Source organism: Balaenoptera borealis, assembly GCF_965194805.1.
Source record: "Balaenoptera borealis genome assembly, chromosome: 16".
Taxonomy (NCBI): domain Eukaryota; kingdom Metazoa; phylum Chordata; class Mammalia; order Artiodactyla; family Balaenopteridae; genus Balaenoptera; species Balaenoptera borealis.
The window spans coordinates 53328772-53350716 of NC_138872.1; the positions used below are offsets into that span (position 1 = coordinate 53328772).

Consider the following 21945-nt stretch of genomic DNA (forward strand, 5'->3'; position numbering starts at 1 on the left):
AGAGCACACCAATTGCCTTTCCCTGGCACTCGCCTTGGTGAGGGTTTGAACCCACGTCAGAGATGGCCTTGTTTTATGACCAGCCTTGGGTCCCCATGCTTGTGCGTGTCTCTGCGTGCATGATGCGTGGGCATATGGCCGATAGATGGTGAGGACCATGGTAAGCCACCACTGGAAACATATGCAAGACAGATGAGCGCTAAATTCACAGGATAATGGAGAATTCTAATGAATTTCACTGGCATCAAGTTTTTATGTTCCTGTAAACTTCTGAAAGCCATGAAATTAAAATGACTACCTCACAACAGAGTAGTTTAATTAAAAAAAAAAGAAAGCCCTACAAAAAAGCGAACTGATAAATCAAAACTCAAACTAATACCCTTCTAAAAATGGAGAATGATACCCTTCAATTTTAACATTTGTTCCCAGATCCCTTTGGCTATGAGAGTTTGTTATATAAGGTACTTTCCTGTTTTCCAGAAGAACGTTTCCAGAAGAACACAGCCTCAGTGTTTTGGCTGCGTCTCTCCAGGTGGTGATGGACAAGGAATGCCCGGTCTCTGACCACACAGGGAAGGTCTGAGGGGCCACCAGGTGACCATTTCAGTGTCAGGAGAGCCACCTGGCTGGAAAGGCCCCTTCCAGGGCATGTAAAGGGATACTATTTAAAGGGATGCTTTCTTATTTTCACACGAGCTTGATAACTGGAAAAAAAGAGGTGAGCAATGTTTCCTTCGTGGACAAAAACACTTAGCCATCAGGGCATTTGTTAATATGCACATTAAACACCTTTCTCCCCCCCGCCCCTGCACATCACTAGGTTGCTAGGAGGGTAAGACTTTTCTCTTTCTAGATGGTTGGTCTGACTTTAAAAACAAAAAAAAGGCAGGTCTCCTCCCAGGAGGAGTGCAGCTTCTCTGTGTATCGTGTTTGCTAATCAGCTTCACAAACCTGTCTACCCAACACCAGCTAAAAAAGTCAAGCTCAGAGTCAAGAATTATATACTTCACAGTTGGTGCAGGAAATCTGACCCAAACACACAGGGAAAGAACATTCTATGATTCCTGGGCGCCTCCGCTTGTGGGCTCGTTTTCAGAATATTCTTACAACCCATGGAATTGGCCATGATGCTTCTAAGTGAAAAGATTGGGAACTGGGCCAGTGACTAAACACTTACTTTGGATTTGTACTATTGATCAAAAAAAAAAAAAAAAAAAAAAAAAATCACTGGAAAAAATGAGCCCTTTTCTTCTATTTTGGCTCAAAACAGTCCAAAGAAAACAAGTTTTGGTTCACTCCTGTCCATGAGCTCAGCTCAGGGTTGAACAAACTCCAGAGAAATCACGGAGAAAGCTTGCCACTCCCCCATCCATGTTTCTTAGCAGGGAGGCCTCTCCGGCCCTTTCAGCGTTGGGAGACACCCCCAGGGAGGGGGGCTTCTTTGCCCTCTTTCTCTACTTGCCTGTCTGCACACATTCTGCTGGAGGAAAGGAGGTACTGAACCTTCCAATCCCAAGAGTGCACTCGAGGTCCTGAACATTTGCAGCCACTCTCTGTTCTGAACACTTCTTTTCAAGCTAAAGGTTGCTGACAGAGGCCAGGAGGGAGGCAGGCTGGGCCCAGGCTGCAGCACCTTCTCCCCGAAATGCCTGCATCTGGATTAAAATGCAATGACCAGCTTGCGACCCCTTGGGCTGCACGGTGAACCCACACACCATGAGCTCTGTGAGTGGCGCTGCCTTAAGGAGAGGTCTCAGGAGTCTCGCAGATAAATTCAGTTTCTGGTTGATAATTTATAGTCAGCACATCTTCCACTTGAAATTGTGCCATGCCAAGAATAAACAAACAACAAGATTTCAGTTAATTATACTGTATTTTAAATTATTTCCCCAGCTTCTCTGGATCTGTAGCGTGATGTTTTCTCTGATACAGTAAAACATTTTAATGTACAACAGATTACAAGGTCTGTAGTGATGAATTAAAGATAATGGGCTTTTTATCTATATACAGATACAGCTTAATAGTTCACAGATACAATTCTTCCTGTTTTGGGTTGTTGACAGAACATAAGCAGTTTCTTACATATGTTTAAAATTTACAATTAGGCTCCTTCCCTTTATCTGAAAGGAAACGGAGTTCCCCTCTCAGCAGTGCTTTCATCTTGTGGAAAAGAGGTGATGGGAAAGTGCAGATGAGAAGAAGGTTGGAGGGGAGGAAAGGAAGAACCACAAGCAGTTTCTAGAAAACATGACGATTAAAAAAGGAAACTATCCATGCTTCTGCAACGGAAAGCTGATTTACACTTTTCCGTGATTGCTTTCTGTATTCCACGACAAGCAAGGGGCCACGTGCAAGAACGACCGTTCTAGGACGGAGCGTGCAACCACCCATGGCCAAAACGCTGCTGGAACAAACCATTGTTGCCCCTTCGTGGTGATGCAACACCGTAAACAAGGAAAACACGCTCTGGCGACCTGTCAGGACAAAGCTGTCAGGATGGGGCGATGCTGACCTGTTGCGTTACATCACACCTCGGGAGCCTCACAGAACTGGTTTTGGTATGAGGATAAGTGCATGGATTGAGACGGTGGGCATTGATGTTAGTAACTGGATCATCTCAGGGGTGGCTCCATCCTAAAATGCTGTCTGTTACAAACCATGAAAACGACACGGGGTTTCCTAGAGGATGTTAAGGCTTTGGGTTTTTCACTGGTGCTCATTTGTGTGTTATTGGTGCTTCGGTTGGATGCGGTAGCGTGAAGAGGGTGTGCCCGTGGAGGCCCTGTCTGGCACACCCCATCCAATGGCTTACGATGCAGCTGCAGTGGTGGCACCCAAGGGGCTGGGCCCCTGCTGTGTTAGGTCACTGAACGCTGGAGACCCCACTTTGCCGACATCCACTTTTCTGGGTGTTCCCAGCAGGTCCTCTGCTCTGTCCTGACCTCCCCCAAGTCCAAGAACCGCTTTAGAGTCCCCAGGACCATTGGTGGGATTGGCAGGGGTATCTGTTTGGCTTCCATGCTGGTCTGAGAGTCTGGCTCACTGCTGCCTGGGCCAGCCCAGGACTGGATGGATGAAGAGCCTCTTTGTGAGTCTGGATCAGGCCCAAAGTCCCAGTTCGCTGCTCTGGCAGCTTCTTGAGGCTAAAACCAGAAGGGACTTGCAGACGATCTTCTGAAGGGTAGTGGGTGCCACAGGCTTGCCCAGGACTTGGTGGCAGTTTATGGTGAGGGTTTTGGAGTGTCTCAAGCTGGGCCAGTGCATGAGGCTGCCTTCCTGCACTTCAGAGGGAAGAGAGAGAGGAAGGCCAGTCTCCTCCCGGCTGCCAGACTGTCTCAGGCACATGGGATGGTCACGCTGGCACTACAGAGCTCCTGCCAGAGGTCATCCATGGGGCTGTTGCTATGGGAACAGATGCGGGACGTCTTGTGTTTGAGTTGGTGACAGAAACCACCAGTCAGGAACACAGGCAAACTCTTTTGGAGGCCCGGTAACTACTGAATGGCTAGTTCACAAGAATATGCTAGGTTTTCCCTCAAAGCACGCAGGTCTGTTCCTATTGTAATTCTGCCAACAAAACAGACAGTGGCAGAAGGAGATGAGGAAATTTGGAAACGAGATGCTTAAGGGATTGAAGCGGCTACATAAGAAAAGTGAACTGAAGAATTTGGATCACTATCCATGTGATTCATGCAATAAATTCATTTTGTCTCATTTGAAATATTTTAGGCAAAAGGATGCTTTTATCCTAAATTATCTGGATAAGTGCTTCAAATCTCTCTTTTTTTTCCCCAAAAAGTTTTACCTTATCTTCTTAGATTTAGGTTTTAGTTGAATTAATTTCCTGAAAGTTCACATAAATCACATTCTTCAATATTAAAAAACAACCAACCAAATCCAAAAGCTCTCCAGGTACTACAGTAGATTAGGACCTTTAGAAGTCTCTGGAAGTCCTTGACTGAAATTTTTGGAAAGTACAACCTGTCATGCAATTAACAATAGAAATAGGAGACCAAGGGCAACATTTAGCCACGTTCTTCTGTGCTAAGCGAACACTCTAGATGTATCTGTGATGCCATCAGAAGTCTTTACTCTTGAGGAAGAAGAGATATCACTCCAGCAAATCAGAATTACAAAAGAAAAATTCCACCAACTCACCATGTTATAAGACTTGCTTCTAAACTATTGGCTTCCTTGCTCCTTTGTAGTCAACAAAGTCGGTTTTTTGCCCAAGGTCCCCAAATTGGCATAGAAATTGTGAATTATGTTTTATAGTTCAAGTTAAATGGCCAAAAAATATTTAGTTATTTTCTTTCCCCTCTAATACTTCCCTGAAATTCTGGAGATGTGCAGCTACACAAGGGCATTTTAAAAACAACTTAACGTTACACATAATAACAAATTTAATGTGGAATCAACAGTTGGAGAAAAAAACGGATCTTGTGTTCAAGGTACCTGATCTAGTTCTGTTACATTAGCAAGATGCACAGGACACCAGCATAATCTGTGTTTTATACAGATCTTTCCCAAGGCACCAACGTGTTGTAAACTTGGCCTCAATTCCCTGATGGTCTTGGTTAGCCGATGGACACAAGTCCATATAGACACTTGAATAATTTGAAAACTTTTCCATTCTAAGCAGACACTAGACAATACCTTAAACATTCCACACACAATTCAAGTATCCCGTCTTACAAAAAGAAGGGGAGAGGGAGAGAAGGGGAGATGGATTTACCTTGTCGGTCACTTGCTGACCTACTGTCTTAATCTCACCATTTAAATGCACCATGTCTCACCCCACCACCTGGATTCTCTGTTCTTTTCTTGCAAAGGAAGGGGGGCCAAGCCATGAGATGGTCTGGACCAGCAGCATGCTCTGTCTCTGGCTGTGCAGCTGGGAATCGCTGGCAATGACTGGCTGAGGGGGGCAAGCTGCTCAGCTACGCTGAACCTGAACTTTCGAATCTGTTGGACAGGAAAAACCACCTCTGCCTTCGGTGAGGCATCGTGAGGACAGAAGGGGTTCCAGGTGTCTTGAGTTCCTTGGCAGAAATCTATCATATAATGGGAGGCTGCCTTATGTGTAGAGGCACATTTGCAGGTGTGAGAACTGAATTTCGCAGCTGAAGAGTTACTTTCTTTAAATCAATGAAGTGCCCGCTCGCCGCGTTGCCATAGGTTTATCTGTACTCCTGAAGTTTGGGAGTGAGGTAACACAGCACTGAAACCTACTTGGGAGGTCAAAGGTGATGGTAGAATGGAGGTGGTGGCCGTCCATGAGACGGGGAGACCAGAGCTGGGGACCTCAGAGGGTGGGAACCTGGCAGGATTTGAGATGGATGCCTTGGGTGCGAGGGTGTCTATGCCACGGGACTCCAAGGGGAGCGTGTGAGGCCATGTCACCCCCATTCTGCTCCTTTCTCTGGAATCACATGGACAAGTCCAAACAATTCCCCCTTTCTGCTATCAGTCCTCGCCCTGTCAACCTAGAGGGCAAGAATTTTGTTTGCTGAGAAGATCAAGAAGCCCAGAGGAAGACAGAGAAAGAGCAGCTCTGAGAAGACTGCAGCCTGCTGGAGGTCGCTCGGAAGGAGGTGGGGTCAGCAGAGGCTCTAGTCCTCCAACCCCCTGCAATTCCGTGGGGGGGCCGGGGGGGGTGGCAGGGAGACCCTTCACTGGGGGTGTGGTTCCTGAAAGGCCACCACCAGCCCGGTCAGTCCAAGCCAGTGCCTTGTTCTGCTCAGCTCTGAGACCCTCGAGCTGGGACCCCAGTCGCCATCAGGATTGTTTTAAAAATAAAATATATGACCATGTGGAGTGGCCCCTCTCTCAGGGAGGGACCAACACAATATTGGTGCAGTTGTTTTCCCTGAATGGTCCTCATCTGTTGCTCTTTCTTGAGAGACTGAATATTCCATAAGACCATGAACACGAAGATCATCTCTGATGGGGTACAGACGACACTAAGGAGCCACCGTTTAAAAATGTCAACAAGGAGAGGGATGTCTCAAAATTCCCTTCTGTTTCCTGGTGGGATTCCTAACAGGAGAGCCGTCGGGAAAAACAGTGACTAATCACAGGTGCTCCTCAAATATTCTCAAGTATCACAGCACTGTCACCACCTAAGTGAAAGGAGCTTTGGCACATAGTAGGCTACTCAGTAAAACACCATCTGATCGTTATTTATCTGTTGGAAAGAATCTGATGAACTTTGTCTTTATATTGAAAAGTTCTTTGAGTGGCTCTTCAGATGTACTTAGGTAACTCACACATTAAAGTCTAAAATATAATTGGATTGGAAATGCATATATAAACAAGCAGCATTAACCTGTTTAATCACGTTTCCAATGGAGAGTCCAGAAGTGCTTGGAAACCTCACCTGCAGATACTTATAATTAAAAATCACCATTCCTCCTGTTATTGTAGATCATGGGTATTGGATTTGGATCTAGGAACACGAAGTGGGTTTATTTTGATGTGCATTTTTTTTTCTGGAGAAAGGAGCCACAACTTTCATCAAATTATCAAAGGCTTTGTGAGCCCAAAAAAAGGTTAGGAATCACTGCTGCTGATGACTGAGGTTTCAGGAGGCACTCAGATTGCTCAATACCTGATTGCGTAATTTCTTTCTCTTTCCGACTTTCAGGCCCAGAAGGGATGTGAGAATTCCCCACGCTTAAGTTATTCTGACATACAGTAACAACTCTTTGGAGTCGTGTTATTTAAAAACGAATTTTTACAAAGGAACAGTATAAAAATAGACACTTGGGAAGATTTTGAGTTTACGCCTACATGGTGTGCAACTCTGTACTTTTTCTTAATCACTTCCTCTCACTTATCTCCTGCCCCTTAGCTTCCTCTCCCTGGTACTTGGGATCCATCCCAGGCGGCCACAACGACAGATTCCCACAGCAGAGAAAAGCAACCACGTGTGAAAGAGATTTTGGATAAAAGTAGATAACTCGTCTCCAGCCCCTGCAGAGGTCAAGTGAATACCATGTGATCACCACACTAAACGACACCGTTGGACTACCTGGTGGGGCCCAAAGCCCCCAGTTAAACAGAGACACTTATCAGGCATGATATTCCAAGGGCTCAGAGATCACTTCCCAAGAAACCAGAGAAAAGGCCAGCCCTCAACTTGGGTAAGGTCGATTCTTCATTACACTTATTTTAAAACTCTCCCTAAAATGAGAGTGAAAAGATTAAAAAAGAATAGATGAAAGAGAAACCGTAAGTGATAAGTCCTGAGGTTTACTGCAAAAATTAGAGGCTGCCTTTTTAGACTGTTTGAGAAGCCCCCGAAAGTCCCTGGGGTGTCCTTTCTAGTAGAGAAACGCAACAAAGACAGCTATTCCCTTACCTCTGGAAGGTTCCTAGGGATGCCTGCAGCGCAGACTCAGAGGAAAGAGCGCCCTCGTCAACAAGCAGTGTCCTCACGGGTACCAGGCTCCAGTGGAGGATCACCTAGAAGCTGGATCCCTCAGCGCTGATGAGCAAGGCCTGGGGCCACATCTGCATCCCTTTTGCTGAGTCGACAAGAGGGTCCTGTGCTTTGAAATTGCACATAAATACTGAACTCTCCAGGAAAAACCCTGGGGGAAGAGGCTCTAACCCCTAGCAGAGCCAGCGTTTGGCTCCAGATTTGGAGGTGCTGTGAGCCCCTATGACATGTAAAATGGCATGTGTGTTTTTCGGCAAAGATGCTCTGTGACTTTAAACAGATTCCGAAATGGATTTGTGACTTCCCCATGATATGGGCACCCCAGGACTCTGTAAGGAAGAGGCTATGCAGGCACATCTTTTCAGAAAACTTACTTCATTTTCTCAGTCAGTTGCTGAAGATATTGCGGGAAAAACTATTTAGAAGGTCTAAAAAAATCAGGATGTGGTCGCAAGCAAAATTTGTCCTGCAACCTGCTTCTGTTCCATGTAAAAATAAATAATTCTCAGCCAAAGTTCACTGTAGCAGATATGTCCATTTAAAACACACACACACACACATACACACACAATAAGAGTTTTTAGTTGCCTTGTTTTCAAAGTCACAATGTAAAAGACCTGCAAAGCTTCCTATTTCAGCCACAAATGGCAGGGAACAAGGAGCGTCCTAGTCTCGGAAGTGGTAACGATCTTGTCGATGAGGAAATACCAGACATCAAATATTGAGATTTTAGAGTATTTTAATGTCCATTTCTTCAGTGGGTGCATTATGAAATTATTAGGATTAACAACTTAAAAAGGGTAGAGCAAAGGAAAGATGGGGAACGCAAACAATTGGTTCTCGTGGATTTAATTTCAGATTCTAGGCATGACATGATTTTTCGAAACCACCACCAAAAAGCGCTTACTTCGAAAGTCTAGAAGTGCAAACGCGGACAGATCTTTGGAAACTACAAATCACTACAGCCCACATAATGGGGAAGCACGCGGCCCTTTGGCTCTCAATGTCAAGTGCAAATGTGCAGGTGTCTCCACAGCGCAGTCAGGGTAACGGAGCCGTGAGCAGCCTCCAAGCTCCATGAGGGTTTCATAACTGATGCTCTGCATTTGTTTGCATTGAATGCAATTATGTGTGCTTGTTTATATGTATTTATACATATATAATTTGATCTGACCTGAGGCCAAGAAGAAACTAGCAATTGCAACTCAAAGCAACTATTTACACACATTCAATTCTGAAGTATTGCTTCCTGCCCTAAGTTCACAGGAGGTATTGCTGCTCTGAAGAACGCCTCCACCTAATTGGAAGCGCCTGAACCCGCTGCTCAGAAGCCCGTCTGTCTTCAGCCACCGTCTGCTCAATGCCCACGGAGACAGAGGCCTGGCGCTGCGGCTGCAGGCACTCCGTGGTTCTGTGCTGAGGTATGCTTCCAAGCAGGGGCTGGGAAGGACCCGGGTCACTGGTGGCCCAAAGAGAACATCTGTACTGGTTGCTTAGGAAGGCTCGCTCGGGGTGTTTTTTTAAAGACAATTTAAACCGTCCACAAAGGCTCCCATTTGCACAATGCTGAATTGGACAGGTGGACGTCACCACTCTCTCCCTGCGTCCGCAGCCTCTTGGCTTCCCAGGAATCGCAGGAGGGGAAGGGGAAGAAAAAACGAGTTTGATAGGGAGGAAGCGTGTGCAGAGATGAACTCTATGGAGCACGTTGTGAGTGAACAGCAGAGACACGGGGAACAGCAGGAAGCGCCCAGGCCCCTAGCCGCCGCCAAAGCTGCAGAGCCTGGAGCCAGATGGCAGAGGGCGAGGCCCAACGTCTTAATACTGATGGAAGGAACCCCTGACGTGCCCACAAGCCTGACAGACAAGCAGAGCACCAGGTAGTGTTTTTCAGAAAAAATAAAAATAAAATCTCTGCAGGATTTTATAAGAATACATTCTTTAGAAGAGGTAATGTCACAGTCATCCTTTCTCTATTTCTCTAGCATTGGAAGACCAACAATCGGACAGTAAAACCTGAAGGCAAATCTCCCTGGATGTGGAGATCCTGGCTACAACTGCACTGCCGTGGTCCGTGCCATGCATGTCCCTGGGGAGCTGGCTGATCAGAATCAATACTTCATGACGCCGGAAAGGGCAGATTCTGTACGTATTTGGCGAGGAGTGATAACAGGACTTAATGCAGATGTGAAAGCTACACAGAGATTTACCAGTGAAAAGAAAATACACAGGGCACATCGGTGAAGACCTTACACAGAGAAGGAGCCAGTCCTCAAATATCCCATGAGCTGCAGCCACCTGAAGAATGAGGTGTCATATGACTATGACAGGGCAACTCTGGCCTGAGTTCAATTCTACATAAACTTCAGACTCAACGTGGCAAAACGTAATTACAAGCAGGATTAGCAACAAAGGGCACAGAAGCAATTTCCTTGGGTTTTCTGTACTTCCCCGGTTCCACACCTCATTTGCATCCAGATGATTCTGTCCCTACTTACAGGGTAAGAGCTCCATCTAAAGAGGGCTGGGATCCACTCACCAGGCTCAACCCCACCACAAATGGGCCCTGCACAGGCTAAGAAGAGGAAAGGATGGAGAAGCTTCCTGAATGTGGAAGCCAAGCGCTGCCCGCGGCCCTGGTGCTCTGCCCAGACCTGCTTCACAGCGAGCCGGTTCTGATCCCACCCCTTCCGTGAGCAGACCCCCTGGGTGGGGGGCAGAAGCAGGGCTTTTGCTTTAAAAGTGGTGGCCGAGGGCTTCCCCGACCCAGAGTGTGCAGGCCGTGCCCACCGGGGTCCTGCTCAGCCCCTGGCAGGGGAGGCGGCCCAGAGTAGCTGAAGCACTAACGGCCACCTTCTCATCCTTCTGCTGTGCCCTCTGTGACCACACTCCACCCCCCCAGCCTAGTTCCCTTCCCCAGACAGAATGACCTGGCAACCCTCCCCAAGACACACACGTTTCCTGATAAATAAATAAATAAATAAATGCAACCCTTGGATGTTTATTTTGCGTTTCCTCTCAGTTGAGTCAGCTTCCAAGACAAGCCCCTCCGCTCCAGCTGGAAGACCCCTTGGGGCGGGGGCAGAATGAAAAAGGGCTTTTAGATACCTGAGGCCTGGGTTCATGAGCTGTGAGGCCGGTAAGCATTTGGAATCTCGGCCTGCACGAGGAGGAAGCCCTAAAGCTGCTGGGTGTGGGGGGCGGTGGGTGCAGCCACAGCCCCTGAGGGCCTAGAAGGCACAGGTCAGGGGACACCGGTGTCCTGGCTGATGGCCCGCTGTGGTCCTCAGCCTGCGCGCCCCCAGCATCCCCGCCCAGTGAGTTACTGGCACTTGATCTCAGAGTCATGAATGCAAGTGTGTGTGCGTCTATGTGTTTACATAGAAAGGTCAGGTCACTGGAAAAACACTAGTACGTATACAGAAAAAAACCTCAAAAACATTGTATTAGCAAAAAAAAAAAAAAAGTGTCTTGTGAGAAAAAGCAATAAAAATAATATTTTAACCACAGCTTCTGTTTTAACGTCCACCACCACCCAACGCCACACCCTGGCCGCACCTTCTCTGGACTCCAGGCCGCGCCAGCCCCTGAAGGCACTTGTTCTCCACACTGCTGAACGGTCACACCAAGGGGGAAGAGGAAAAAAATGGATGAAAATGAACCCTGAATAACTGTGATCCACACAGAAGTTAGGGCTGCAATGACCACAGGACACCATGTCTGGGGACGGGAACTGTGGAACCTGGACGGACAGAGCACCGCGGGCGGCGCTGGGCCGCATCACGCCCTCTTTGAGACGTTGAGCTTGGTGAGTTCATTGGCTTCCTCCACCCCCGCTTCTTCACAGTCGCTTTTCTCTATGGCTTTGCTGAACCTACACCTTTCTTCGGCTTTGATGGGCTCCTTCCAGGGCCTCTTAGAAGATGGGTGAGTGTCCCTGGCCTGTGTGTTGTTCTCGGAGCCCAGGGACACCTGGTCCGGGTTCTGTACGGAAGGCACCAGGTTGGTGATCTCGTCCGTGGGGGAGCGTCCGATGCTGCCGTCCACCTGGACTCGGATGTCGGGGGAGATAGAGAGCTGGTGCTGCGGCACCATCCCATTGTCCGTGCACTTGGGGTACAGGTAGGTCTTCATCTGGCCTTTGCCCTTGACGTTCACCGTCCCTCTGTAGTCGAAGTCGTAGCCCATCTTGCTCAGGACGCGGTAGCTTTCCTCACTGACCTGGATGCGGCACTCCACCCCCGTGGTGTCCATCCTGCTGGCGATGTTGACCGTGTCTCCCCAGATGTCGTACAGCAGCTTGGTGGTGCCAATGACGCCCGCCGTCAGGGGCCCATGGTTGAAGCCCACCCTGAGCTTGAAGTTGAACCAGAGCATGTTATTGTTGAAGTCGTCCACCACGCGCATCATCTCCTTGGCGAACTCGAACAGGATCTGCAGGTGCTCCTGCGGGTGGCTGCCGTCACGGCACTGCGTGGCGTTCAGCCCCGACGCGGCCATGTATGTGGCCCCGATGGTCTTGATCTTCTCAATGCTGCTGTAGTCCGGCTTGCTCAGGAGCTCGTCGAAGTCCCCGATCAGCTCGTTGAGGACCCGGTAGCACTCCTTGCCGCCCTCGTAGTTCTCCTCGTAGAACTCGCTGAAGTTGACGATGCTGGCGAAGATGACTCCTCCGTTGTCGTGGTTCTTGGAGTAGGTCTGGGAGACCTTCAGCTGCTCGGCCACGTGGTAGGGGATGATGTTTCTCAGCAGCCAGTCGGCCTGGTCCCTCATGCTCTGGATCTTAGTGCGGTGCAGGTCCGCCTCCACGTCCCCGTGGTAGTGTAGGCGGTAGCTGACTTCGAATTCTCGATTCAGGAACCAGACCAACAAGAGCAGGAGGAAGAAGACAAGAATCACCTCCTGGCCGATCAGGCTGGCTGGGCTCCTGCTGTCGTGCGGCAGCGAGGCATTGCATGGATTCCTCTCGGAGCTGGAGAGGAAAGAGAGGACAAAGGACGTGCCTTCTGAAATGCATCTTTAAGGGAAAGGTTACTGCCCAGTGCTTCCAGGTTCTGAACCAGCCCAGCTAACCAGCATCCTGCACAGAGTTTTGTGTAGCTCAAACCTTCAACCACCTGCAGCTGCAGAGTGACCTGTTTCTGTTTAGAAAGATGTGGCGAGATAAAGAGTCACTCTTGTAAGATTCCTGTAATGAGTGCTTTGTACTTGCTTTGTTTTTCAGAAGTCTTTAGCTCCTTGATTTTTAAAATATTTTTTCCCAACTTTTTATTTTGAAAAATCTCAACCTTACAAAAAGGATAAGAGACTAGCAAAACAAACATTTGTATACCCTTCTCCTGGATGCAACAATTGCCAACATTGTGCTACTCTGCTGTTTCCCTCTGTCAACACAAACTGCACACACGCACACACACTCACACAGGCATACTTTGCTGAACAGTCTGAAAGCAAGCTGCAGACATCAGGCCACTTCAATTCTGAAGAGTTCAGTACGAATCTCCTAAGAAAAAGGACGTCTCCCCATGGAATCACACCACCACTGTCACACCCAAGAAATTTCACGTCCTCTGATACACTCTGATATAATTCCCCTGCCCCCTCCCTCCCACCCGCCCTGGGGTTAGTTCTGTTTTGCCAAAGTCATTTAAGATAACTTTAACATTTTTAAAAATAATATAAAATGTATACTTTTAAGAGTAACACACTGTAAGAAACTCAAACAGTATAAACAATGGAAAATAACTGTCTTTCCGGTGAGGTAACCTTTCTGTTGCGCACTATTCTAACACACGGCTGTGCTGTAACAACCAGTCCCCTGCAGAGGGCGATCGGCTGTGTCCATCTTTGACTACTAGGAACGAGGTTACAGTGGATATTCCCGAGTGTCTTTGTGCATATGAATGAGCCTGTCTGTGGGATAAACTCCTGGAAGTGGAACTGCTGAGTCATTTAAAATACACTTAGAATTCCATTAGAAATTTCCAAACTGCCCTTCTAAGGGCTGAGCCCATTTCTATTCCCTCTGATGACCAAGTCTGCTTGGTCTGTTCTGCAGTTCCACGGCACCGAAGGGGCACAGCTGGGACCCCAGGACTGAAGATTAGCGTGGGTAGCAGTCTCTTCTAAAGTTTATTCTTCAAATATAATTTTTTCCACTTAAAAATACTACAAAAAAAAATACTACATACTCATCATATAAAATTTAGGGTGAAAGTAGAAAGAAAAAAAGATTCACCCATCATCACACCATCCAGAGGCGATCACTGTTAATGTTTGCTGAATTTCCTTCTCGTCTCTCTTTTATCTGTTTACAATGCTGTGATTGCTCTGCTCATGTAAACTGTACCCTGATGTACGCTAAAATGCACAGAGCAGGCCGCTAGATTTTACATAACAATGGTCTGGGTCACTTATATGAATATAACTATATATGGAACAGATGGACCCTGAGTTTAGAGAGTACCATGGCACAGAAAGCTCAATTCTACCATCAGAGTGTTTTTTAATGAATTTTACTGTTACCTGTACTTAGGCATATTAAAAATAATGAAACTGACCAATCTGGTCATAACGCCTTCCATGAAACACAGTCACAAAAGCCTGGCTTTGGAGTAACGACGCCGGGCTGGCCCCCCACAGAGCTCTGAGACCCTTGGGCAGGTCACACCATCTTTCAGGTCTCAGTTTCCTCACGAGTAAATTGAAGATGGGCTGGAGTATCGCTAAGTCTCTACCAGCCTAAGGGTCTGTGCAGAAAGGGCCTGAGGCTATGTCTGTAGAACCAGCAGGGTGCCCTAGGCTGGCATCGGGGAGCCTGGATTTGGGGAGGGTTCCCACCAGTCCTTGATGAGAGGGGCTCACTGTGCCTGGACTGTTTGTACAAACAACGCGGTTTATGCACCTGCCCTCCTTCCGAAAATCTGAAATTTTGGTACATGCCAGGCAGAGGGTGCCTATGTGACCAGCCACCAAGAAAAACCCTGGAGTCTCTGATGGGCTTCCTGGGAGGGTGTTTCACACGCGCTGTCACAGCTCATTGCTGGAAGAATTAAGTGCATCTCATACGACTCCACTGGGAGAGGACTCTTGAACGCTGTCGCCTGGTTTCCTCTGGACTCCGTCTCATGCACTTTTGTTCTCTGCTGATTTTGCTCTGTGTCCTTTTGCTGTAATAAACTACAGCCACGGGTACAAACATGTGCTGAGTCCTGCGTCCTCCAAGTGAATGATCAAACCTGAGGGTGGACTTGGGGACCCTGACAGAGGTTCTATGGCTTAATGCCTAAGAACCAGGAACCAAAAATGGCCTCTATGGCAAGATGCACCACACTTCACTCATTTATTTTGCCAACTGTCATTTAAACAAATGGCAGTACTTACTATGAATCTAAAGTACTAAACAAAATAACTATTTTAGATACTAAAACAGATCTATGTCCAGCCCCTCAAGTCCTCTGGTTGGCTCAGAGTAGGGAGAGAATCTGGAGGGAGTGAGTCTTCTCTACATAAGCCCATCTCCTTGGCTTAGGAGTTGACCTTTCCTCCAGTTTCTCCAAAGTGGTAACACTGAGGAACAGCCTCTTTATTAGGAGACGTCACCAAGGCTTAAGGTCATCCTAGAACCAGGCATTGTAGAACCCGGTGGTAGAACTGGGTGGCACGTCTCAGTTTCCTCAATTGTGCTGTAGCTAAAGCTGGCAGCGTGGCCTCAGTCTGGGATGGGCACAGGCCAGTGCCCTCTGGATGGAGCAGGGGAATACGAAACGTGGGCGGGTGTGACAGGGAAAGGGAAACAACTGCACTGCTTGCTTTTACCTTTGCTTAAAAGGAAGGGTCCTAATGCACAGGCTGACATGTGCCCAAGGGGCTGCCTTGCAACAGAAGATCTGTAACCAGCGGATGAGAGAATTATTTCCACTCTACAACCTGTACTTCTTATTCTACTGCAGAAGGGACAAGGAAGGCGATGGTTCTACTCCTGAATTCAAATAGTAAAGGTCAGTCCCAAAAGGAGGAATTTTGTGACTAAATGCAAGAGATAACTTAATAGATGGACAAATGGAAGTCAGAGTAAAATACAGTACAGTTCATTATCACGGAAAAGAGGGATTACAAAATAGAGAAAAATGGAAAACAAAGACCACTCGTTGTCCTAGCCAGCTCAACATGGGATGCATTAAAATTCTGGTATATTTCCATGCCATTTAAAATCTATGCCTAGGATGGGGGCGGGATGCACCAGGAGAAGGCATAAGGGGGCTTCTGGGTAGTGTTCTATTTCTTGATCTGGGTGACAGTTAAATGGGTGTGTTCACTTGTGAAAATTCACTGAGCTGTCCTCATGATCTGGAGGCTTTTCTGTGTATGTGTTATACGTCAATAGAAAGTTAACTTAAAAAAAGATGTTAGGTGCTTTGCTACTAAATCTTATAATTGTCAGTCATACACAGAAACATCTGTATTCTGTTTTCGTTCCACTGTCACTTTAATTCTCCTTCCCAACATCTAAATGTCCACAGATATTTAATGTTTTAATTGTAGAAACAGAGAAAAAAATCATCACTCATCATTAGATCGTAAGTATTACATGTCTTACTTTTTTCATATACAATGAAATAACTAGCTGTAGCTATAAGACCTAGGTAATTTCACATAATAAATGAAAAATGAAAACCATAAATGCTTTCTTTCCACATTGCTGCATTTTAACAGTTGTAATATTTGGGTATATGTATCATAATTTAATTAATTTCTTTTTTACTGACAACTGAAGTTGCTGATGAACTTTCAATATTATCAATCACAATGATCAATATTTTGGGGCATGCAGCCTTTACCAAATGCTGAATTATTTCCTCAGCAGATAAGCAAAAACAGAATTATTAGTTTAAAGGTGATGGACATTTTTATGACTATTTTTTATAGATTGCCAAGTTACTTTCCAAAACTATTGTACCATTCTGAAAAGTAATGAGGCATGGCAGAAAAAGCATGGCCTGGTAGTGAGGGAGGCCAGGGTTTGAACACTGCCAGTATCCATAGGCAGGTTCCTTCGCTGAGCTTCAGCTTTCTTATCTGGAAAATGGGGACAAAGTTACCTAATATATCAGGTTATTGTGTAGATTAAACAAACTTATATTAAACACCATCAATTCATATATGTGCCACACCCTGGCCTACACTGGGTATTCACACGGTAACATTTTGAAGGTACGATTTGAAGATCAGAGGGAATTCTGTAGTTATTTAATAGTGCAATGACTTGGGTAGTAGCCTATTTATTTTCTACTACATTTCCTCTTTTGTGATTTTTTTTGTCTTTTATCTAAACAGGTCTTAATTAGCTCTTTACATAACAGTCTCACAAATATTTTTCTCAGTCTGCTTTTATCATCCCCTCAGTCAGTCTTATTTTTTTGTGCGTGTGGTTCTATTTATTATTTGTAAGATTGGAAAGTTATCTCTGTCTTAGAGGCTTGAGAACTGCTTAATTTTATTTTTTCTAGATGTTTATATAGTTTTATATAATTTAAAATTTTTTGACTTCAATTTATTTAGAACTAATTTTGATGTTTATAGTAAAGCAAGGGTCCAACATTTATTTGTTTCAAATTTCTAGTCGGTTATTTCAAAATATTTTAGGGAATAAATTTTCTTTGATTTGTGAGATCTCCTTTGTAACATTCTAATGTCTTATATAAAATTAAACCAAATCTAACACAGGAAACCCTCGCTTTTTGAAAGTTCGCTTTTCACCACTTTGCTTTGATGAAAGACCTACATTAGTACCTGTTTTTGCTAATGAAAGAAATCTGAAGGGGATTTTTGCCTTTAGAAAAAAAGGCAAAGGGCTTCCCTGGTGGCGCAGTGGTTAAGAATCCACCTGCCAATGCAGGGGACACGGGTTGGAGCCCTGGGTCGGGAAGATCCCACATGCCGCAGAGCAACTAAGCCCATGCGCCACAACTACTGAGCCTGCGCTCTAGAGCCCATGAGCCACAACTACTGAGCCCATGCGCCACAACTACTGAAGCCCACGTGCCTAGAGCCCGTGCTCCGCAACAAGAGAAGCCACCACAATGAGAAGCCCACGCACCGCAACAAAGAGTAGCCCCTGCTCGCCGCAACTAGAGAAAGCCCGCGTGCAGCAACGAAGACCCAACACAGCCAAAAATAAATAAATAAAATAAATTTATAAATAAATAATAAATTTTTAAAAATTAAAAAAAAAAAAGAAAGAAAAAAAGGCAAAAAGCAAAACTAATGTTCAGCATTTGTTTTGCAGCGAGTGTTACAGAGGCAGCGCCATCCTGAGCGGCAGGAGCGGCCCCGCCAAGCTCCTTCCCAGGAACCACACTGCGCATCGCAGCATCAGCCGCCACAGCTCTGAACTGTGTCTGTGAGCATCTGTGCTTTACCTCAACTTACTCTGTGCCTCCGTTAGTGAGCTGTGTCCTAACGGAACTGCTTCTTCGCTTTTTGGCTTACGGAAGTTTTCACAGGAACGCGCTACCTTCAGAGAGCGGAAGAAACCTGCCTACGTCTTTTTTTTTTTTTTTTAATTAATTAATTAATTAGGCTGCGCCGGGTCTTAATTACAGTACTCGGGATCTTCGTTGCCACGTACAGGATCTTCAGTTGCGGGATCTGACCAGGGATTGAACCTGGGCCCCCTGCATTGGAAGCATGGAGTCTTAACCGCTGGACCACCAGGGAAGTCCCCTGTCTATGTCTTAACAATTATTCATTTTCCCAAAGATATTATAAGTATGAACTGATATTTTAACAAATAGATATCTTCCACTTACTCTTTTAAGAATGCATATGTTGTTCTTTTTAATTCAAGATACAACTGTTTTTCAGGAAACTTAGAAATAACCAGCAGTAATACAGTTACACTCATTTATTCAGATATAGGCACAATGTTAAAAGCTTACCTGAAATTCTGTACTGCATCCAGGTGTGAAATTACTATGGAACTGAAATTAAAATGCAGAAAACTATTATTATAAAAAGCAAAGAGGGCATTATACAAAGCAATCCGAGAAGAGTTTAAATAAAAACAACTTTCCTATTTTTAAGGTGGAGATCAAGGTAGAAAGTTAAGGATAGTAAATTTCAATTATAATTTTATGCTGTGTGTTAATGAAGAATAACAAAATGGTAAAGACAACGATGTAAAAGCCTTTATATCAGCTGTGGAAAGTAGGCACAATCACTCAAAAGTGAAATCAAGGAAGAGTCTCTAAGGCCTTCATTTTGCTGTTAAGGACTTATCTATGGTGTCGTGTCCTACAGGCTAGAAACTTCAGTCATGTTCAAACAGTGAAGTCTACTGACAAAGGATCAATTTCAAAAGGCCCCGCTGGAGGTGTTGGCAGATTACTTACTGGAGAAGCCGGACTTTGCTATTGGTGATGCCCAAAGCAATCAAACCCCAATTTTAAGACATTGAAAACACACCTAACTAAAGACCTCTCTCTTGGTGCTGGGGAAGGTACCCAAGACACCCAGCCCCATTCTCTCCACATGCTGCACAGCTTCCTCTGGGGTCATGTTACCCAGCGTCCACTCAGGCCCACAAATCACCCAAACCTCTCCACCCGGGGCAAGTGCCCTGATGCTTTGTCCTTCAGGTCCCCCAGCCTTGCTCCCTGCAAAGGGGACGTTGCAGAGCAGCTCTCCTGGGCAACAAAGGCCAGTGAGGGCTCAGAGCGGCTTTTTTGATTACAGGAGGTATTAAATGACTTCACAGAAAAGGAAAGAAAAGCAAGAGCTACACACAAACTGTCCTCTTCTCACCCTGTCCAGACGTGACTGTGACACTGCTGTAACCCATGTGTCTGTGTCCCCTCAAAGCTGGAAGAGTCCCCCAACCCCAGCTTCACAGGAGTTGAGTTTATGTTTTGTCCTCCCCACATGTTCCCTACCCTGGGTTCGGCTCAGCAGTGACAGGGTGGACGGGCTGAAAAGATTCTGCGTGAATGCGGGTGTACTGGGTCCAGCAGAGATTCAACCACCAGCCCTACCTCAAGACCTGCTATTTGATTTCTCGGTGAAAAGGCGATGGATGGGTTCCCCATCGCTACGGCTCTCTAGATCCAAGTGGAAAAGGCCCGCACCAGTGACTAAATGACACTGTGAATGGCTGATGGGGTATTTGTGTTGGATCTAAAAGGTTAAAAGTCAGACTGTTGAATTTCATGCTCTTGGGAAAGAGCTTTATAATGACCATAATTCCAGAAGGCCGCACCTTCAGAAAGGAAAAATGACACTTTGTTTTGCTTCAAGTGATTTAACTATTCATTAAAGTTTCCTTTCAAATGCTGAATGACATTTCTATTTCCTTTTTGATCTTAATTTGCAGAGAACTTGAATATCTTTCATGTGGTTATTATTTTATTAAGTAAACTGAGGAATGATACTCACCCTGTCCATTACTGACCACTGCTTTGGTAATACCCAAAATGCACTATGGCGATTTCATCTGATATTGAGACAAATTGGACCACTTTCTACTTTTGAGTTTACTAAAGCAATGGTTCTCGGCAACAGTAATACCATTCCTAGGGGGCATTTTGGAAACACTGGGGGTCCCTCTGGTTGTTTGGGGAGCCAGGAATGTTAGATGCCCTGCAAAGCACAATAGAGAAATGTCCCATGTAACTCTGAAATATCCTGCTAACCTAAACCCACTGTAATTTTAAATAAATGATTCTTTAATATGTGCTAACATAAAACATAAGCAGTTACACAAAAAGTCCAACATTTAGGAGAAGCCTGTTATAGAAACAGAAGCTTAATGGCTTTGAGACATTCCCCTGAAATTTCTGAATAAATTACTCACCGTGTGCACTCTGTTATCCAAGGTATCATCGTATTTCCAACTACATATTTAGTTGAAAAGGTTAAAAGCCACAAAACCAGTTGCAAATGTGCAACAGGTAATTTCAGACTCATTTTAACAGCTAAGAACCAAACGTGATTTAATTCGTAGAACACATGAAAGGTAGGGGTCTTACTGGATTTCATTAACAAAGGATGTTTTAAATACAGCACCTATCATTGCCATCCTCTATATTTTAAATTTTAAATTCTTTGTAGCACAGCAGTAAGAACACATCCTGTCCCCAGGGGTCTTCACAAAGCTCCTGTTTCTTTTCCTCACACCATCTGTGAGAGGGCTTTTTTTTTTTTTTTTTTTAAAGATTTTGTTGTTGTTGTTGTTGTGGACCATTTTAAAAGTCTTTATTGAATTTGTTACAATATTGCTTCTGTTTTATGTTGGTTTTTTTGGCCGCGAGGCATGTGGGATCTTAGCTCCCCGACCAGGGATCGAACCCACACCCTCAGCAGTGAAAGCTCAGAGTCCTAACCACTGGACCGGCAGGGAATTCCCCCAAGAGTAACTCTTAAAAGTTCTCATCACGAGAAAAAAAAATTTGTGTGGTGATAGATGTTAACTAGACTTACTGTGGTGATCATTTCACAATATACACAAATATTAAATCATTACATACTGCACCTGAAACTAATACGTTCTGTGTCAATTATATTTCAATTAAAACAAAAAGAAAAAGTGAGAAGGAGAAGAAGAAAGGTGGTCCTGCTGTGGAGGGCATTGTGCACGTACCTGTCAGGGCAGAGGGAGACGTAGAGCAGCAGCAGGGGCCCGGCCCCGACGACTGTGGCCAAGGAGGACCTCATCCAGGAGCTGAGCTGGCAGAAGTTACAGTAGTGCACCACGGTGATCAGGACAGCTGAGCCCGTGAACACGGTGGACTGCAATGAGGGGCAGGCTCGGTGAGGACCCCAGCCTCCCTCCTTGCCACATGGGCTCACCTGCCGTCCCTCCACCTGGGCACCCCGAGAGCAAACGACACGCTCACTTACCTGTCCTTCTGTTTAACAAAATATCTGGTGGTTTCAGGGACAGATCATAAATCATTAGATTAATTACCAGAGCTTTCGGTTACAAGTCTCACTGGCACTAAAATTCCTCTCCTGACGTGTGCAAATTGCACACGTCACGTTGGAGGAGAGGAAAGGTAGACTGCCCTGGTTGAGAACTTCCACCGTGTAACCAGTTACCTCCCAAAGCCTGTCCTCCAGGCACCCTGCTGTGTGTCAGCAGAAATGTGATTTGGTTTTAAGTATCAAATGCAGCCAGCCCGCCCAGTACTTCATGCTATACTCGCTGGCACCAAAAATATAATCTTCCACAGCAGGATGAATTCACTCTTTATGGGATTTAACTTGAATGCTCCTTCCCTGATCAACAGCAGCTGATCCAGGTGCCAGTCAATTGTTTGTGCCAGTTCTGCAGACTAACGTCATCTTTTTTTTTTTTTTTAACTTTTAAAAAAAAATATAAAGTATAGTTGATGTACAATAGCACATTACCTTGTATCATCTGGAAACATGGGTCAGATGCTTCTTTGTAAAACGTGTAAGAAAATAACTGATTTGGGGGACTTCCCTGGTGGCGCAGTGGTTAA

At 45.6% G+C, this 21945-nt stretch overlaps 1 protein-coding gene across 2 annotated transcripts in view; it reads right to left on the bottom strand.

The window, feature by feature from the left end:
* Nucleotides 1–8165: 8165 nt before the first annotated feature.
* ADCY9 (adenylate cyclase 9) overlaps nt 8166–21945 on the bottom strand; it is a 121947-nt gene continuing 108167 nt past the window's right edge. The window contains exons 9-11 of one of the 2 annotated variants that reach the window (XM_082362070.1): nt 21081–21229; nt 18385–18426; nt 8166–12416 (exon numbers count right to left, since the gene is read on the bottom strand). In XM_082362070.1, coding sequence (XP_082218196.1) covers nt 11225–12416; nt 18385–18426; nt 21081–21229 — 1383 coding nt within the window. In that variant the 3' untranslated portion in view covers nt 8166–11224. The remainder of the gene's footprint in view (nt 12417–18384; nt 18427–21080; nt 21230–21945) is intronic. The other variant, XM_082362071.1, reaches the window with a different exon arrangement.